At 28.9% G+C, this 22,340-nt stretch overlaps 1 protein-coding gene across 4 annotated transcripts in view; it reads right to left on the reverse strand.

The window, feature by feature from the left end:
• Positions 1–246: 246 nt before the first annotated feature.
• spg (dedicator of cytokinesis spg) overlaps positions 247–22,340 on the reverse strand; it is a 148,613-nt gene continuing 126,519 nt past the window's right edge. For 3 of the 4 annotated variants that reach the window (XM_067272606.1, XM_067272480.1, XM_067272686.1), the window contains 5 exons: positions 20,708–20,925; positions 17,883–18,186; positions 14,190–14,496; positions 11,383–11,471; positions 247–3,510 (listed from right to left, as the gene is read on the reverse strand). In XM_067272606.1, the coding sequence (XP_067128707.1) occupies positions 3,169–3,510; positions 11,383–11,471; positions 14,190–14,496; positions 17,883–18,186; positions 20,708–20,925 (1,260 nt within the window). In that variant the 3' untranslated portion in view covers positions 247–3,168. The remainder of the gene's footprint in view (positions 3,511–11,382; positions 11,472–14,189; positions 14,497–17,882; positions 18,187–20,707; positions 20,926–22,340) is intronic. The other variant, XM_067272549.1, reaches the window with a different exon arrangement.

Here is a 22,340-nt window from a genome sequence, read left to right on the forward strand (position 1 = left end):
TTAATCCAATTTTGGGCCACCGCCATGGTAAAATTTTATCATCAATTTATAAATTTACGTATAATAGCCTAGGGGCCCCAGGCATGTCTCAGGTGCTTAGTGGGCAATCTGGCATTCTCGGATGCCCTGAAATTAGAATTTTAGGGCATCTGAAAGAAGTCCTTGACCAAGATCTCTTAAATTTCTGAAATCCAATTATATTTTATTTGAATTTTAATCAAACATTAAATTAACAAACTCAGCATGTCAGAATAATAAAGTTATTTTTAATTTATACTTATCTGAATCGAACAATTTACACAATTAAAATTATATTTAAAATAATACAATTTCTTCGAAAACACTGAATCCTTTGCTTACTTACTACTGTATTAAATAATTTACACATTTAAAATATCAAATAGCTTTTGATTAAGACATTGCTTACAGGTTACTTTGATAGAAAGACATCACTTTTTCTTTTTTTTTGGTGCAAAATAGTAAGAGCAGACTTTTAGTATAATAAGTGTGTATATATTTATATATATATCGTGCTTTTTCTTTTTATAAAAAATTATATAAAAAATTACATCTTTTAAATAACCAGCACCAAAATATTACTTAAATTTACACACAAAGTTTTATAATTACAAACAAAAGCTACCAGAATTTCTAATACTGTATTTTAAAAATAATCAACACATTTAACAATTGATATAATATAGCACATCTCTGTGTGTGTATATATATATATATATATGTATATATAATTACTGTATATTTTATATAATAAAAACTATTTATATAAGAACACACTATTACTAATTATTGACTGGTCCTAAATTGTAATTGAAATAAAAATAGGGCTTATATAATTACATTGGGAACAAAATAGGTGCCAAACACTATACAAATAATCCTTAAAATGTACATTTTTATATGAAAAAGCAAAAAATCTGGAATGATTTTTGGTGCAGCTGAATTGAAGATTATATTTACATTGGCTAATTTGAAATTTCATTCTTACTCCTGATAGGAAAATTAATGAAAATATAAAAGCTACAACTTTAATTTTTTTACCTTTTTTTACAATATTCAGTTTAATTGACTAAGAAACGTACAATACGAATGTTCTTTATACATTTTCATAAGAAGAAAATTAATCAACTGACTTACCATATTTTACGGACTATAAGACGCTACAGACTATAAGACGCTACGGACTATAAGATGCACCTGAATTTTGGAGGCAATTTTTCGAAGAAAAAAGTGCGTCTTATAGTCCGTAAAATACGGTATCTGAAATTAAATTAAAGCTGCAACACTATAGATATTGTTTTAATTTAATCATACACAATATATTTGTACAAACAAATTCAATATAATTATTTATATTGATATTCTTTAGATATTTATTAATATACTATTTATTAATTTAACTTATTTAAAACAAAATTATGAAAATGATATACACAAAGTAACTAGATAAAAGAATTAGAGGTGTGCAAGTATATTTATTTATTTAATCAGTCAAAGTTCCAAATTACTATTGTATATTTTATTTCAAAGCTGTGTTTAAGTAGGATTTAAAACATTGCCTACATTTTATAATCATTTCTTGTCATTCAACTATTAACAGTTCTGTAGTTAAATTTGTTTGTTTTCCCACATTTGAAGTACAGTAGAGCATCAATTATCCGACCCCCGATTAACCGACCGCGTTCTAGTCGGCAAATTCAAATGTCCACTAGTGATGTGGCGTTACAACATTTGGTTATGTCTTGGCTACTTTAATATTATTTTTGTTAAATTTTTGCATGTTTTAGCTGGCAGCACTGGCTCGACCATGAAAGGGAGGCTAGTATTTAAACCAGGCCTAATACACTATACCAATAATGTATTTTTTCATACTTTTCGGTTATCCGACTTTTCAGTTATCCGACCAACCCCAGTCCCCAATTGAGTCGGATAATCGATGCTCTACTGTAATTCCAAATATTAAATTATGCTTGTATATGAAAGATAAATAATTCAATAACTTTAGTGTATGCTTAATATATTGCATTTCAAGAGCTTTATTAATTTTAGTAGATATAACTTGATTTCTCTCCATTTTTAATATTCAATACTTGCACATCTCTAAAAACTTCTACCAGAGTATTGACTTTATTTATGCATTTCAAACAAATCATTCATTAAAATTATAATTCAAATAACATAAATTCGTTAAAAATTATTAAATCAATCAGCATTTTAATATACCTTAGATATTTGTTTTATAAATTGGTAAAATTTCTTTATTAATTTTAGTTGGGGTAATTGCATTACTCTCTATAGCTTGGAAAATTATCAACAATAATTTATTTGTATTACAAAAATTTATAAAATTTACATTTAATAAAAATTATTCTATTATGATTTATTTTAAAAACTCTTTAGAAAATGTGCCAAGTTGGAGAATTTCTTTTAGCACCCGACTTAGGAAGCCCATATGCAAGGCCTTAATCAAGGTATGGAATTAAATATTAGCTTTGTGGTTCCGTGCACCGTTGGTCGGGTTTCCCATCTCTACGTTGGAAAAACATTCACATACTTAATATACATTTTTTTAAAAATAATTATTAAAATGTGGGATTAATAAATATACAAATATAATACATTACATAAATTCCTGAATATTTATATGAAGGTATAGCTCCTGAAAAACTGATAATGTACTACAAGTAGCAGTTTTTGGAACACTGCTACCATAATTCAATAAACAAATATAAACTGATTTACAAATAATTATATCTATAGAACAAGAATAAATAATAATAAGAAAGATAATTTATATATCATTTACAATATATAATAAATAATAGAACTTGTGCACTCTATTTGGTCATTACCGACCGGAATGCAAACTGACTCATAAATTTCTCATTTGATATAAAAAGTGACATATAAATAATTTTTACGAAGATTCTGCACTGGCATTAATAGAAACCAACCAAGCAAATAACTATGGTGATTTTTGAACTTGTAAAGTATTTTAGGATGATGTGAAATTCTTTGAGCATGCTAATTTTTTCTTATATGATGTAATAAGTCCATTCTATTTTGATATATATCCAAAGGATTTCCCTATTATAAAACTCTCAAATGAGAGAATTAAATATTAAGAAACTCATTAAGTTAAATTTATGATCATCCATCCACGTTTGCATTATGTTGCAAAGGCAAAACGTCAGATGCTTCGTGATTTCCAGAAAAATGGTAGTCTGGATTTTCGGATGCTTCTACAGAAGATGACCACGTGGCATTGCTATTAGGAGTTGTGAGATCAGCGTGCTGACTACCGTTACTATTGCTAACAAACATGGTGGATCTCTTACAAGGAAGTGGAGGAGGTAAACCAGAATCGTCTTTGTAAGAAGAAACGGTTGAGTGTGAAGGACTTGTCGGTGTCAGAAGTGGTGACGTGTCACGAATATCATTCCCTGTTGGCACATTGAGGCTGTCTTGGTTTGTGGCGGATGGAATGGAATACTGAAAAAGTACACAAATACATTTTATACTATAATATTTTTTATTAAAATTAAAAAGTCTCTGAATGATTAAATATCAGCCATCAGAATAATAGATTTTAATATAGTTTAGATTAAAATCTATTAATCAAACGATACAGCCAGATTCTTATCAGGCATAGCCATGATAAGAATCTGGCTGTATCGGTGGGGTGATTGCCTTGGCTCATTTAGTCAAATGAAAAATTATAGGTCAATAGGTTATAATAGTATTGTGTGGCAAGAAAGCATGTTTGAATTGTTGCAGGAAGACGCTATCACATTGGGTGGTGACAGAAGTGCTCTCTGGTGAACGAGTGGGGAACTGGCGGTTCAAGGTCTGGATGGTCTGTGATAAGACTTGAAGATTATAGAATGTTTGAGGGTCTGATTTAACGGGAAAGTTCTAGTACCTTCTGTTTCCTATTTAAGTGCTGCATTCAGTGTGAGTGAGCAGTTGAGTGAGTTGACGCATTTGAGCTTGTTAAGAACCTACCGTGAGTGAGGTTTATTTGAAACGTTGTTGCGTCCACGTGCAATACTAGATTTCTGATGTAGTTTTAAGTTAATAAGTGCTGTATTCACTTCTATTGTATGTTGTAAACTGAACTTTTTTTTTCCTTTCCATTGGTAGTCCAAAGTGCCAAATGCAGAACTGAAGGAGATAGAACTGGTTGCACTAGTTAAAGAAACATAATTGTTCTCCCCATCCATAAAATGGATGCTACTTATCTCACACAGCCCTGCACTATTGAAAGATCAACAGCACCTTACGCAGGCTAAAAACTTGGATATGGTCAACAATGACAGAAAATTTCCTTATTGGCCTTTGTATGATGAGTGTGCATGTCCAGCTCAGTCTGCTACACTAATTAATCAATTGGATTGTATTGCCAAATAATGACACTTTCAAAAATTATTAATTGCCATTTTTGGCTATTATCAGTTTGTGACATATTTACTGACTTTCCGTCATACACATACAGTCAAACCCCTGTTTATGAACAAAATTTTGAATGCATACAATAACTTGGTTTTCGAACAAGCTACTCAACAGAGCCGGCCACCGATGGTCAACTTCCTATACTTCCAATGTTAAAGTTAACAACCTTACCAATCAATGACAGGACTACTGAATCAGTAGTGGCACCGAGATTCACACCTTGCATCATTAGATATCACAACATGAACAATCAATGACATTGTTATTCAAATTAGATTTAAATGCACATGTGGGTAAGATACTTCTGAATTTCGGTACATGTCACATTTAAATTTGGGCCCATCAGTGGCCAACTGGTTCTGTTCCCTGGGAGTTTGGTCGTGGGTTTGCACCTTGCAGGACAGGCTAACCATGTGGAGTTTTCCAGATTTTCTACATGTCTGTAACACCTAAATAGTGGCCTGTTACTCTTAAAAAGACCTCCCAGAAGGCATTCCCCTAGGCAGATCACCCAAGTGTTGCATTGCCATAACTTAACAAAACAAACAAACAAACAAATCAATAAAAACTGCATTAATTAACATTTTCGTATTATAAATGACATCCAATAATTTGTATTTAAAGATGTTATATTATTGTTTAACTCAAACAATAAAAATTTTATTATAATATATATTAATAAATGCCAGAACATTGTAAATGTCATTTTCCTGTAAATATCAGGTCAGTCCATAAGTTCATGCATATTTTTATCTACAAAAAAAGCAGCAAAAAATTTTAATTAAATTTTATTTCAATCTATAATGTATTCACCATTATTTTGTACAATTTCTTGCCATCTTGATGATAACTTTTTTATCCCGTCTTCGTAAAATGATTTCGGTTTTGAATTAAAATATTCAGAAATAGCCATTTTTACATTGTTCTCATCCTCAAAAGTTTTCCCTTTTAAAAAATTCTGCAAACTGCAAAAAAGATGATAATCACTGGGAGCAATATGGTGGATGAGGTAAAATTTCTCAGTTGTAGCTTTCAAGTTTCTGTACAGTTATTTTTGCAGCGTGTGGTCTGGCATTGTTATGCTGCAAGAGAACCTGCTTTCTGTTCACTAACGACGGTCAATTTTTTCTCAATTTTTCATTTAAACGCTCTAATTGTTCACAATACATTTGAGCTGTAATTGTTTGATTAGGTTCTAACAGCTCAAAGTGAATTTCACCTGACATATCCCACCAAACAGACAAAAGAATTTTTTTGGATGCAACCCACCTTTTGCAGTCGGTTTTGGCTGCTTGTCGTGATCCATCCATTGTCTTTTTCTCGTCACATTATTATAGAGGATCCATTTTTCGTCTCCAGTAACCAGCCTACCAAGAAAAGGTTCTGAAGCAATACGAGATAAAAGAGACGTGCAAATGTTTACACGTTGTTGTCGGTTAGCTATTGACAGTTCATGTGGTATCCATTTTCCTAGCTTTGAAACTTTTCTGATTTGTTGTAGGTGTCTATAAACAGTTCCATGGGATGAATTTAAACGTTCCACAATTTCATCAACTGTTAAAGATGGTTCTGCTTCAATTAGTGCAGAGAGAGCATCATCCTCAAAGTCAACGGGTCTTCCAGTACGAGCCTTATCCTCCACACTAAAATCATTGTTTCTAAATCTTTCAAACCATTTCTGTGCAGTCCTTGCACTAATTACAATTTGATTATGTACAGTATTTATTTTTTTAGTTGCATTTGTAGCATTCTCATCACTTAAAAATAAAAAGTATAAAACATGTCTTTTATATAGGTCGGTTACTTCCATTTTAACAAAAATAAACAACTGAAATGTTCACAATTTTGAACAGTATTATATGAATGAGATCCAATTTAACACTTCAGTGTAAAAATTATCACATTAGACTGACATTTTTAACAGCAAAACAAGATTTTTCTCAAGGTCATAAAAATGTGCATGGACTTATGGACTGACCTGATACATTGCATTTAGAATTCAATTATTAAATAAAATGTTTTCTGCTGCAAAAAAATATTGTGGCTGTACTGTATTTTTAAGTTGAATTTATGTGAACCCATAATGTTTAAAGTGCAAGTCACATGACTTTTGATGCTTAAAACATTGCAGCTTATATTTACATCATTTTGACATTCCAGAGAATTTGTAACCTAGTGAGTTTTTTACCATCTTATTGTAAAACTGAAATGAATTCATTCACTAGAAAAAGTGTTATTACCTCACCTGAAAAGTTTGTTTTTTTGGCATTTACAACATTATGGAATTGCACACTTTATCTAGTATTATTAATATATATGAATATAATAGTCAGTTAATTAAAAATAATAATTAAAACTGGTTTTACACTGAAACTAAAATTAAATCAAAGCAATTGAAACATAATAGTTCAGAAAGTGTAGATAAAACACTTGTAGTCTTGATTGATTTGGTTATATTTTATCCAGACAGTCTCTATTTATAGTACTTTTTGTAAAGTGTTAGTTTTGGTTTCAGTTGGTGGTGGTGAAACATTTTGCTTATAATATTATCTATATCTACCTTCATTTTATATAAACTGTATATTAAATTATATTGCATTTGTAGGCATTTTTATGCATGAAATGGTGCTAAAAAGGCTTTGTTTGGAGGTTGGGAATGGATTAATTCATTTTACATTGTTTCTTATGGGAGATAGCAAATCATTTTCCAAACATTTTAGGAACGAATAAAGTTTGTAAACCAAGGTTTGACTATATACATGTATATAGTTTAGATATGAAAAAGTTTTTACAAAATTATTTTTATTAAAATTATATAATTGCTAGAGTGTCGTCATCATCATCAAATGATATATCTGACATTGAAAAAAATAAATTTAAATGTTTATATAAACAAAATAAAGTTTTTTATTAGTTATCAAGAACAATGTGTACCAAATTTGATTAATTATGTAATTAAAATGTAATAATATAATTTAAATTATTACCTGTTGAAAATTCATTTTTGCTTCTGTAACATAATTATTAGAGCCAAAAGTTTTCACCAGTTTTTGGGTCAAAAATCACCAATTTTTTGCCTTAAATTTGCCAAAAAAATAAAATTACCAGTTATTTATTTCAAAAACGAGTTAAAACGAATTACACTTAGTTTTAGCGAGGATTACTTGAAATATCTATGACGTCAACTGCTCAATATCTATGAACATAACGAGAATGAATGTTCAACGTTGACATAGTACTTTGCAGTGTTTAACCAAGACCCTCAAGTGAGTGGCAATTGGTTCTGGAGGAAGATTACTAATTCTTAAAATCATTTTGTCTTTCTCTTGACTTCACAAAAAACTTCTTTATTTCTGATATAAGCAAATTTATTAATTTGTACTCATTCTGAATCCTAAAAGCAATGTTATGTAAGGCATGAGTGAGACACGTGACGTGATGTACATTTGGAAAAATCAATGCATTTTTCTTAATCTCACTTACTGCCTTCATCATGTATTTTGCTCGATCTGTCACTATTAACTTTTGAATATTATAAATAATTTGGCCACAATTTTCTAGACACATCAAGTATATATTCTTGTATTATAATGTTGTCAACTGTTGAATGAAATGTCACATCAATTAACATTTATTTTGCTTTCTCACCATTCAATTTTTCTACAAGCATGTTGATCACTTTACGTTGCACTTTGTCACTAGTTTTGTCAACAACGAAATAGACATCATGTCCATTAATTTTGTCCTTAATTTTTTCTGTTACCGAGTTGAAGATGTGCCTACAGTGCTAAAAAAATTAATAATGCAATGAGACTTCAAATAAAATCATATTTCAGCTAAATTATGAGCACAATTGAGAACAGCAGCATCAATTTCAATAAAAAAATACCTGGAACACTTTTGATTGGCTTCTTATATTTCTTGAGAAACAATCTCAGTTTTTCATTATTTAATTTTTCAAGCAGAATATCTGCACTGGTGAATGTTTCAACCATTTCTTTATCAAAATCATTTCCATTTTCAAACAACAGCGTTTGTGACTGTAGCATGTTGTGTTTCTCGCGTTTTGCACTGTTGAGATGTTCCGAAAGTTGTTTCTTAATAGTATCACGTTCATAGTTGAGGTGTGTAGAGCACTTAACACAAAATTGTTTTTTTGGTATGGAAAAATATATTGCCACCTAATTTCCTAATCACAGAATCAATTTTAAACTCAATTGACTATTTTCTAGACATTTTTGCACGAAGCACATGGGAAACTGACAATTTTGCCACCTATTGCCAAATTTGCCAGTTAGGGTGAAAATTGCTGATTTTTGCCAAAAAACTTAGTCATATTGAGACCAGATTTTAAATTAGTACTAATTGAAAGATGCTCATTCCAGGCAAATATAGCTGAGAAATTCGCCAAAAGTAAAAATTTTCGGTTCTAATGATTATTGAAGTTAGACTATCTATTCAAGAAAACTTGATATATTATGCGAGAACTGTTGAATAAATTTTTTAGCCAAAATTTTCCTATGATTTAAAAACACTATTTTACTAGAAATTAATAAAATAATTTAATTAAAATTTATGTTTAAAGATAAATTTCAAATTTTTATTCAAATTTTCCAACTAAATTTATATTCTGATTGTTTAGATTGTATATCTTAGAGATCCAATACAGTAAGGAAAACACTATCAATCATTGATTGAAATAGTTGTTTGTGAAATTACGAGATTATTTTATTTTCTCAGCTCTTATATGACAGAGGAAAAGTATGACAATTTGTCAAAAAACGACCCTCTATGATTTTTACATTTTTGGACTTGAGAGCTTGAAACATCAAAGAATGCAAAAAAGTTGGAAGCTTTCTTTGGTATGTATGGATCTTAGTGTGTATGTGTGTGCATGTGCATGGCATTTTTTTTTCACCCATTTTGAAGCTTAACTCCTCTCTCTCTTGTTGAAAATTTTTGAAATTTCCAGAAAAATCAGACTACAGTTTCAAGAGATATGACTTCCACCCCTTTCATATTTCAAAATATGTCTGAGTTATATAATTTTTTTTACTTGAATATCTTATAAACAAATGGCACAACATCACATGATATGACACTAGAAACATTCCATTTAAATTTTGTTGAATTATGATAAAATTTTTAAGTAATAAAAATAGCTTATACTAAGATATAAAATTTATTCCTTTTACAAATATAAGCATCCTACAACCCTATCTTTTAATATTAACACCAAATGATTGCCAGATTACATGAAACTACAGTAGAGACTCGTAAATTGGAACCCCGGTAATCGGAATCGCCGGTAATTAGCACGATTTTCAGTCGGACTGTGTCGTGCTGAATCGAACGTTTTTGATACTAAATTTACTTCTAAAGTATAATTTTCATGTTTTTATATTCTTCAATATATTTATTTTGTTTGTACAAAATGCAGAAATAATTTTTAACGATACGATAGTCTCAATTATTATTATAAAAATTTTCGTTAGGCTTAAAATCGATGAAAATTGAACACGAAGCGACACGCAACGGAGAAAAATTCAACACAAAGCGACATGCAACGGAGAAAAATTCAACACAAAGCGACATGCAACGGAGAAAAATTTGAACATTGAACAGGTTAATATATTTTTTCGTACATAATCCGTAATCGGAACAAATCCCTAATCTGAACAACCCCAGTCCCCAATTGATTCCGATTTTCGGTTCACTACTGTATATCAATGCTGCTGTTAATAGTAACATTAATATAGCCTGATATAATCTGGCAGTTGTTCATTCTTTTTAACTGAAAATTATCAGAATTCTTAATAATCCCTTTAACCTAATGTTTGAGTTCCAGAAAAGCCAGGTAAGAGCCCTTGTTAGATTTCTTTTCATTAGTGTGATAAAATCTCTATTTTTATTAAAAAATTTTAATTAATAAAAGTAATTTTGAAAATAATATATATATAAAAGAGACAGGCAACATCTTATATGTAGTGATACAGTAACAGTAACAATAGCAAAACACTGAATACTCAGTGTTAAAACACATTAATATTTTATAGTAACATGTACAGTACATTTATATAGACATAACTTGATTACATAAGTATTACCTAATGTATTTAATAACCAAAATAAATATAACAATGACAATACTATATTATAAATATCACAACTGTGCTGAAATTTTCATATTGCAGACCTATATATTCCCACTGTTGTCTGTCGTTTGTTAATCTCAAGAATGGAGTTAGAGAGATGAAAATTGAGACAAGATAGGGAAAGCTCAGGAACTGGAGGCTATGATTAATTATATAGAAATTTCTGATCTGGACCAGAAATCACATGATTTCAATGCAAAATTTTATTGAGAACAGAGTTAGAAAAATGATCAGCATGACTTGATTGTCATCAGGGGAATTATGATGTATAGGGGCAGACATGGAAAGCTTAGTTTAAATTATAAAATATGATTAAAAATTGCAGTCCAGCATTGTGACAATGTCACATTAATTACACAGATTTTTATACTTGAAAAAGTCATAAAAAATTAAATTTGATTAGAACAAAAATGGACATTTAGAGTATGTTATAAATTACTTAAATCTGTAAATATAAAAATAAGATATTTGGCAACTTTAAGTGTAAATAACTACAATCATTGATACTAATTACCTTAAAAGTATTAATCGATTTTTCTTTAATTCTGATAATTCTGATCAGTTCAATAAAATTTGATTCTTACTGAATGTCAGAGTAAGATATGTTTGTTGTGATGAGCAAAGGTATTTTAATGCAAAATAAATTTTAGTTTATAGAATTGAACACATACATTCTAATGCAGATAAAATGTTAGAGTATAGATTGATTATTAAAGTGAACTCTTAAAATTTGAAATTACTTAACATATAATAGTACCTTTTTGACTAATCTTCGGGGTAAAGCTGGTTTTTGTTCCTCCACAGATGATGATCCAGTCCAAGACGTAACCATTCTTTTCTCGTTACCTAGAATTTGGTATAATAAAAATTTGTATTTACAATTTTAAGTGCTATTCTGGAAATATACACAATACAAAATATTTTTCAGAAATGTAAATAGATTTTAATTTTGTTTCACTACTTAAATTAGCAAAAGGAACAGTGAACTTCAGTTAAGTGATCAAGCTAGTAATGTCCTAAACTGACATTGTTTTATACCTATAATATCTGAAACTTTTAGTGTTTACCATGTAAATCTTTTGAGAGAGAGGAAGATGAATTTTATCATGTAATCAAAAAACATAAAACTCACTTGTTGTAGTAAACTGTATTGAATTATTTAAATGTTATTTCATTCTACTTTAGTTTAAATAATGCAGAAATGCGCAACTTTTAAATATGCACCTTTTTCAGCAATTTTTTTTTGCAATCCGAAATTCCTCTTCTTATTATATTCTTTATCTACAAGTTTATTTAAAAGCGTGACAATTTTAAACTACCATATTTACTTGCATATAAGATGAAGTTTTCATTTATTTTTCCCTGCTTCAAAAACCTAGGTTGTCCTATACGCACGAGTGGAGGATTCTTTGCGTTGTGACTAACCTCACAACATTTCAAGTCCCCCTCAAAGTCTTTGTCTCTCTCTCCCTCTCCAGTTCATTCTTACCAAGTGCATTGTACTGGTGCCAGACCTTGTACCCCAGTTCAAAATAAAATTATTTTATTTTTTTTAAGATCTGTGATTATTTGGTTCAAAACCCAAAGCATTTTTAAATAATTTCTGTGAACCGTGTATAGTTCATGCTGTCATTATAAGTCTGCAATGTATTTATCGTAAGTTGGCATTACTGTAAACAAAATAAGACACACTCCTTTTGTTTATGTGTTTAATCCCACACCCATCAATTAAAATCACATTGCATCTCATTCGTTTGCAGAAAATACTTCGTTATTTATAAAATCATTAATGAAATACAGATCACTTAGCAATGATTATAAATGTAGTTATTTCATATTAGTTAAAATGTTATTTTTAATGAATATTAGCACATTCTGAATCATTAAAAATAAACTTTTTCCCGTCATGCATATTATAATGTTTTGGTTTTGTTTTCCATTTATCATGTATTAAGACAAACATGGTTGTTTGCTTTAATACGTGCATTTGAAAATATTTTATTTGTGATTAAATGAAATAAAATTAAATTGCAATAATAAATTTAATTTTTTTTTATTTTGATCTCTAAAGTCACATTTTGTCCTATATGTGAGATCATCTTATAAGCGAGTAAATACGGTAATTTTATTTTTAATAAAAAAATAGAATTAGTTTAAAATTGCCACACTTTTTTGTCATGAAAAAAGAAGCATCATCATCAGGAATCAATGAATCATTATGATATTTTTGAATAGAAATTGGGCCACTCTACAGGAGGTACAATTAACTAACAAAATTTTTGTTAAAATTAGTCTATATTTGAGCTAAGTCCATAGAGTGAGCAAGTGAAGTAAACCATGGAATTAGAACATTTTTCTGTGGAATGTTAAATATTCTTTTTTTTTTTTTTTTGAACCAGTTGTTTTGTTCTGGAATCTAAAGGTTGTTCTAAATTTTGACAAAGAAAATATAAAAGTAAAGTTTTGTCAATTGAATAAAAAAAATTTTTTTAAATTAGTGTGTGGAGGTTTATTTCCATGGACATCAATCCATAGGACAGAGGGGGGAGGGTCAATCTCCCAATACTTCTGTACCAGCAAATTGTCTCCTCCAAACTTATTTTTAATTTTTGTAATATGGTATAAAATAAAGTAGAAATGAAAACTATACACAACAAATACATCTTATTTTGTAAATCCTCTCAAAACCCAATAATGAGAAAGTTTTCCTATTCCCAATATTTATGTAAATTGTTTCAAAATGCACACTGGGGTCAGACCAGAACTTAGTTTACATTATGGAATCTTTCACTTGGAATTACAGATGAAGGTATACATATTCAAATTTTTGTTATGAATAGTCTATATTAGGAACAAGTGGGCAAAGCAAGTTGAGTGTTGAGCTGTCATAAGCAGCTAGGGAGGCAAAGCCCCCCCAGTAGTAAATAAAATGTGGTATAAAATTCTTAAAAATGTCTATATTCTAAAATCTGTCATGCTAAACTTTGTTTAATTTTTATATTTATTACACATAAATTTAAAAAATGTATTCTTAAAACTTAATCACCTCCCCAAAAACAACAATTATCATAAATCTATACAGCCTTACTCAGTTTTTGTTATTTATTAAATTACAGGACTAAAGTACAAGTAAGTAATGTTTTATATTTTTTCATTCTCTCCAGTAAAATATTCTGTTACTTCCTGTTTTATTGGAGATTCTATGGTAGTGTGATATATGATAGTATGGTATACATTCCAAGTAGTTTTAGGCCTTCCAGCCCATCAATAAACTTTAGAAGAAACTCAGTAACTATTAAAGCATATTTTCTTAAAATAAGTTGTGATAAATTCTATCCAGCAGGAGGGGAGGCTATATGAACTTCTTTATTGAATAAGATTAATTTATCCAAATCTTCCATTGAACATTTCTTTATTTAACAATTTTTAAAAACTAGACAGTATTCTACCTAATAGTTATTGAAGTTTCTTGTAAAGTATATACCCTTGATGATGAAAATCTCCTCATGGAATCTCCAATAGAGCAAGAAGTAATAAATTAACTTAAAAGAAACAAAACATTACCTCTTGGTGGTAAAGGAGGAGCACCATCTACATCTGTCATATAGCTTTGTTCTGACCAGCTGTTTCTTGTCGATCCCGACACTATCGGGGAAGTAATCTGTAAACTTCCAGTTGGAGACTGTACGTTTCCCGGAGAATTGTCCGAAATATGTGGCCACTTGTTAATTATTTTTGGACTCACTATTTTACTGCTAAATTGTTGTGGAAATGGATTTGCATAACCAGTTCCATCATCTAAATTGTCTTTATGAACCAGTGATACATCCCAAGGTTTTGAAGACTGCAGACTCTTGTCAACTATTAGCTGCTAACAGAAAAAAGAGGCAACGCAAAATAAATTTACTAAAAGGCAAGAAGAGTATAATCTTTTTCTTACTAAATGTAGAACATTATCAAAGGAAATGAATATCTCTTTCAAACAAAATAATTACTATTATGAATTGTTTCTTTCAATGAATACTCTCTTCATTAGACATAAAATTATGCAAAATTTTGCATTCATAAAAACTCTACAAATTATTTATTTATTTATTTTTTTAAGACAAAAGTGAATTTCTGAAACATGAATTTTTCAATATATATTGTATAGCAAAAGGAAGCACCTATTGATTAAAATTGATTAATATTCAAGATATGCTTATTTAATGCAGAGAAAAACCAAAAACTTTGAGAAGTAAGAATAAAAAATTTATTACTGAACAGGCTGAATGACTATAGCCTGGGAGTCACAATTTTTCATTTAAGCTTTTATTTTTTGGTCTGTTAAAAAGAAATATTATATGATAAAGTAGTAAAAAAAGTTGTTTTTGCATCAGTTTACCAAAATTAATTACACAATTTTAGTAGAATTAATTCTGGTAAATTCTCATTACAATAATACAAAAAAAAACTGCATTAGGAAATATGATTTTTGTAAAGGGTGCAGAAAATCTTAGCAGCCTGCAGGTCTCATAACCGTAAATCAGGCATTGCAAATACCATACTATTTTGAACTGCACTTCACTATGTTCATATAAGTGTACATCTCATCTGAGTTAGAAAACAAAAAGCATAATATATGTTTTTCTTATCTTAAAATTTTGTAATTCTTTTAATTCAATACTTGCGTTGAATAAATTTTAAAAAATTGTTTTATTATGATATAACCCATTGTAAATTTAAGAAATAATGGCACTATTGAAAATGAACTAATGAACTGAATATGAACTATTTTTATAATTTAAATAAAATTTATAATTACATCACAATTAAGTAATATTCCAAAAGTTTTAATGTTTTAGTAATTGCATATATTTATTGTATTGTATTGTAAATACTTTTATGTCATTGTCAATATAATGCAGATAACAGGAAAACAAATTTAAAACAGCACTAAATCCATATTTTAATGATAAAAAAAAATAGTCCTTTTTTATAATTGCTATTCTGAATGAATTTTCTTTGTTTCTAATTAATTGCAGTAAGAAAATTAGATATAATCATGGTTGAAATCCAAACAAACAAAAAAAAAATCCTGCAATTAGTAGCATAACTTTCCTGGCTGTTATGAGATTTTATTAAAAACTTTCTATATTATTAATTATTATAAAATAGCAAAATGCTTAATTTTGAGAATAGAAGGTAGAGATGAGTTTTATAGAATTTTGTAAATGTTGATAACAAGTAAAATCTTTAGATTGAGTTGTGTGTCACATATTAAGACATCAAGATAGGACACAACAACTCCCCCTCTATCTCCCCACTCCCTTGACTTCTAACAACTAAAATTTAATAGTGTCAATGTCTCTTGTACACAAGATACCATGCCAACTTTTGTTTCTTAATTTTTACTCATTTCTGAGATATTAAATAAAATAGATGCCAACACACACACAATTTTTTCCTCCCATTTTTTGACTTTTTTTGGGTTCAGGAGGCATCAAAACATGGAGATCTGCAAAAAATTTGAAGGGTCAAATCTGACACAATTCCAATATTTTTCCATGTTATATATACATAACAGCCAGGAAAGTATCATAATCCTAGTCAATCCTAGTCTGGTCTCTGTTGATGACTAAGGATTATGCAAAAATTTAAAAAACAATTAGTCTTTTATCTCTTCATAAATTTGACTATTTGTTGAGATTTCCCAAAGCTAACTGTAACTTCTCATAGCATGAAATGGCAAATTATTGATATGGCATTAAATGATCAAACTTCTCTGAAGCTTTACAATATCACATTCAAGCTTGGCCATCACCGATTTTTCTTATAAAAATATAAAGTTGTTCAGGTTACATAATTTGAAACATTGAAGTTCTTTAACTCAGATAAGTATTCCATAAGATCACTTTCTATTCATAGCTGTTAAATAATCTTATAAAAACTTTTGAGTCATATTTTTCAGGTTTTACTTTTCTGGCTGTTATGTATACATAACAAGAAGTATTGGAATCATGTCAACTTGACCTTCAGAGCTTTTTGCAAATATCCATGTTATGAGATCCCCTGAACAAAAAAACAAAATTTATGTATGTTGACATTTATTTCATTTAATGTCTCAGGATGAGGTAATGATTAAGAAACAAAATTTAGCATGATATCTTGTGTATAGGGGACATTGATACTATTAAATTTTAGTTGTGAGAGGGTCATGAGTTATATTTCAAGTGAGGTCAGACTTAATGAAGAGTTTACTCATTAGCACTTACTGATTTTTACAAAACTCATCTCTATCCTCAAAATTAAGCCTTTTGCCAAGGCTTTTTATAATAATATTTATAATAATTAATAATATAGAAAGTTTATAAGAAAATCTCGTAATAGCTGGAAAGTTACACCAGTTATAAATAAATTGCAAAGAATTTTATTCAAGTACTACATTGGAGTATTATATATATACATACATTATTTACATTATTATATAATAATAATAATAATATCCACATTATCCCAGTCTTAAAATATCTTTCAACAGAAACATTTTTTGAATTTAACAAAACTATTTAGCAAATAAATTTAATTAAATTACACGTAATTGTATAAAATATAAATTTTTAAAAATTCATTTTACAACCAAGTCTGAGCTAAGTAATGCCTCCTAAACCAACTCAGAATTTATCTTATCTGTCATTTCCTAATTTATAATGTCCTTATCATGCTGTTATAGCAATTTTAGTAACATGGATTCTTATTGATGTTTTGATTTTACTATATTAAATCTAAATGTAAATACAATACTTCATCATTGCAATTCTTTTATTATATAAACATCTTATTTTTATGTTATAATTTTTAAAAGACATATTATACACAGCTACAAAATGTATAAAATTTATCAAATTTTATCTCATGACTTACTTTGACTATATATATAAATTTTATACATTTTGTAGCTGTGTATAATATGTCTTTTAAAAATTATAACATAAAAATAAGATGTTTATATAATAAAAGAATTGCAATGATGAAGTATTGTTTTTACATTTAGATTTAAAAAAGTAAAATCAAAACATCAAAAAGAATCCATGTTTAAAATTGCTATAACAGCATGATAAAGACAAAAATTAGGAAATGACAAATAAGATAAATTTTGAGTTGGTTTAGGAGGAATACAGGTAGAAGTACTTTAATCATCATTGAATGTTTATAGATAGAACTTATTTTGTGGAGAAAATAACCCTTTAAACATATACATGTTAAATTTTAATTTACCTTTGATTCTGGCAAAGGACCCAAAGCAACAGAATGTGGTCTAGTAGGCAAAGGTGGAGGTACTGTAGGTGATAACACAGGAGAGTTTTGATTTATTAATGGCTGAGATAAAGGCGATGGTCTTTCAGATGGAAACTTATGTTCGGAATAATCTTGAGGCCTACTATAGATATCTTCGTCGTCAGAATTTTCTGGCAAAAAGTGTCCATAAATACCTGATCCGGATGATGATGAACGATTACTTCCACAAGATTCGACAGGTTTCTTTGATATTACTTCCCCAGGAATTGGAGGCAGAGGTGTGCTAAAATAACAATTTTGAAAGAGAAGATTAATAAATTGGTCAGAATAAATTAATACTGTATTTTGTATGTAAATAAATTTCATTACTACTTTTGATTTTGACATATAGTAAAATCTTGAAATAACAGTACTTAGAAAATAGTGCATTTGAAACAACAATAATTTTTAGAATTCACAACAACAAGCAATGTCATATACACAGAATTAAAATTTGTATGTTATGAAAACACGTGAAGGATTTTCAAACTCTTTGCATATCTTTATACTTTTACTTAAACTTAACATGTGACTGTTATATAATTATTAATTTAAATATAAATCGCAAAAACAAAATTTCTCATATTCTAATAAAATGTAAGGCATTATATTATATTATCATTATCTTTAAACAATCTGAAAATACAACAGACAAAATTATTTATTTGATTTTGATTAAAAAAAGAAAAAAAAAATAGAAAATTTATGATGCAAACTAGTTTTTAGACTACTACTCCCTTTTACTGCACACACTGAGTGGCCAATTTATTATGACCACCTGCAAAGTTTATGCAAAACAGCTAAGACATCATGCTATTGCCATCACGGCAAGACTGTTATAAAGAGGGATTGCTGGATAATTGTACAGACAATTGAAGGGTATTGCATGTAAAGATATGGGTATTATTAAGATTATTAAGATGTGATTTAACAGACTTTGAATGTGGAATGATCAGTGGAGTATCAGCCAAACTGTTTCATTTGTAAAGTGTTTAAAAGTTTTTTCACCACATTTACAAAGAGAAGCACTATTTCTACACCTGCTAAGTATAAAGTTAAATATCTCAAAAATTGATTTTACAGTATCTGTTTACACTGTACTGTATAGTTCAATAGTACAGTAGAGAGTTGTTTATCTGAATCAATTGGAGACTGGGGTTGTTCGAATAACTTATTTTTCGGATAACCGATTATGTATGAAAAAGTATATTAACCTATCTGATGTTGAAAATTTTCTCTGTTGCGTGTCGTTTCATGTTGAATTTTCATCAATTTTAAGCCTAATGAAAATTTTTATAATAATAATCGAGGCTATTGTATCATTAAAAATTATTTCTTTATTTCGTACAAACAAAATAAATATATTGAAAAATATAAAAACAAAAAAATGATACTTTAAAAGTTAATCTAGTATCAAAAACGTTCGATTCAGCACGACACAGTCCGACTGGAAAGCTTTTGGTTGACCAGCTTTAGGATAAACGATGCTCTACTGCAGTGTTTCTCAAACTTTTTGGTCTGCGACTCCCCTTTGGCACTTAAAAATTTTAAAGACCCCCAAAGAATGACTATGTGTAAGAAAACTTCTCGGGGAGAGGGGTTTAAGTACCCTATCATGGTTGCTCCAGTGCTGCCAGCTAAAAATGCATACCAACTAAAATAATATTGGAGTAGCCCAAGACATAGCAAAATATTGCAGTGCTACAGCACTAGCGGAAATTTAAATTTGCCAACTGAAAATCTTTCGGATGATCGGTTTTCGGATAACCGCGCTCTACTGTATTTCTAACTCGACTTGCCTACAGACGCAACACTGCTAGTGAACACCATTCCAAATGACAATGTTGTTCTATTATAGTTTAGGCTGAGATTGGAACTCGGGAGATTCCTCAATAGCGCACAAATTTATGAATATTAGGCTTGTATTAAAATATTTATATTGTTTTTATTATTTATATGTGCAATTTATTTAAGTAAAAATTATTTTATATATTTTTTATTTCTATTATTTCTAAACATGAATCCATAGTAAATTTATAAAAAATTTGAAAAAAATTGATCAGGCATCAATTTTTCAGTGACCCCCAAATATTTTTTGCGACCCCCACTTTGAGATTCACTGCTCTACTATATTATTATTTTATTTCAAAGTGAATTTTCTCCTCTGTGTTTCAGCATCTCTTGAGTCTTCTACTGCCACCAGGGTGGTAGTGTCCATTTTTTGAATCACTGATGTAAACAAAGTTTTTTGCTACAATTTAATTTTGAGAGAAAAATAACATTTTAAAGGAAGTTATTTCATTCATTTGAGATTACAAAACAAAAAAATGTCATGCTCTGGGTTGTATACATAAGGATATGCAGACAATATTGTTCTGCTTCTATTGGGAAATTTTCTGACATGTCAGACTCTTTAAAGAGAGACCTAACTTTTATGTAACAACATTGTTATGAAAACTTACAAATTAAGTGATTTTTCAGGTTTGTATATAAAAGAAAAACAATCAATTTGTCAGAAAGAAAAATAGAAACAGTAACATCTAAATTTCAGTAAGTTGATTTATGATAATCATAGACTCCTGATTTAAAAGTCAGCAATCTGAAGTTGTCCTTTGATTTAACTATAACTAAAAAGGGATATGGGCTAGAATAAATGTATGTTTGAAATGTATATGTTAAAAACAAGAAGAAAGTCCAGATCTTTATTTTGTATGTTATTAATTCACAGAATAATTATCCCTTTAATATTTATTGATTAGACTTACTTTACAATAGACGGACGTCGATTATCTGAATCTAAAATTGGAGGTGTTGGTAGCTCTCCTCTGCGACTTGTTGAAATTCGAGAGATGCAAGGAGAATCAGAATCTCGAATTGATTGTTTCATCACAGAAAATCTATCAACCAGTCTCCTATGCAATGGAAGAACTTCTTGTGGAGCAAGTCTACCATGAAGTGATAAACCACCTTCAAGTATTTGAACCTATAAGTTAAAGTATTAAAATTTAGTGTCTATATACTTTTTTCTTCAATTACTATTATACACAAGCAGTTTTGTATTCTCAATGCATATTATTTTCATAACTTGAAACAGCAAACATAATAAAAAATTAAATACTATATAATAAAGCTCAAAATGATTTTAATTTCTACATTTTAACTTAATGGAACAAACCTACAAAAAATAAATATAAAATTTATCATCAAATTAAAGAAATAAATAAACAATAAAGATTATTTGTTATGAATATTTATAATCATATATTAATGCTTTAAATTTTATACTGTAATAAATCTATATTAAATTATATTTTGCTAAAACAACAGCGGAAGTTTTGCCCACTTGGTGCCAGATTACCAAAGGTTTTTGTATTTTTGCAAAATTTGATAAGTTATATGTAATTTGAACATTGCTGATGCTGCTATAACTTTTTAATTTGTCTACATGTGCTCTTTAATCAGTATGATGATAGAGAGCATAATTATACTTTGTTAAGATTACAGTTTCTGCAAGTTTTGCAATCAATGAACACATTTATTCATGTGCATATGATATTTATTATTCAGACATAATACAATATAGTTTGATCTTCACACCAAATATTGAATCAAAGGAAGAAAAACTCACTGAATATGGCCTTAATAGTTTTTTTTATTAATTAATACTGTACTCATTGAGTTTTCCTTCCTTTGATTCAGACATATAATGTATACATTATTCACAAAAGCTACCTATGAGTGTAAGAAACTGTTTTCTTAAGTGCAGTTCTCACATTGATCTGTGAAAAAAATATATATAAATCACACACATTACAGAATACAAAATATGCTCTAGTTCTAATAAAGTTCATTCATCACAATTCAATGCAGGCCATGTATAGTTTACTGAATTTCACTGCCAAGCAAACTCAGATTTGCAGAATATTAGCTCGCTGGATCAAGTGCCAGATTAATGAACTACTTTATTTTGAAAACAGAAGAAAATTCATTGCTAAAGGAGTTAGAATCAGTAAAAATGGACCAATTTCAACTTTATTATTATTATTTACTTTACATTAAGCTCCTAATAGAAGCACTAACCTCCTGTAATGCAAGAACTTATTTTATCATGATTCCTCTACTTCATGATCTTTCCTTGCATATCACAAACTGTTGATTTTTTTTCCACATACTTTTATTAAAATGCATTCTTTTTGACAATAAAAATTTAGAATTAGCTTGCAGACCCATACAAAATGGTTAAGACAACTCAGATTAAATCTAGTGTTTTTGTACACTTCACTATATCCATAGATTGAAAACATTTTGTATGTCAATGTATGAATGAAGATAGTAGTGATAATAATGAAAAGAATCTGTGAAAAAAAATTGGATCTTTCAGTGGTTTCAATAGGAATG

The sequence above is a fragment of the Centruroides vittatus genome, unplaced genomic scaffold (genome assembly GCF_030686945.1).
Source record: "Centruroides vittatus isolate TY-2023 unplaced genomic scaffold, ASM3068694v2 contig_10, whole genome shotgun sequence".
Taxonomy (NCBI): Eukaryota; Metazoa; Arthropoda; class Arachnida; order Scorpiones; family Buthidae; genus Centruroides; species Centruroides vittatus.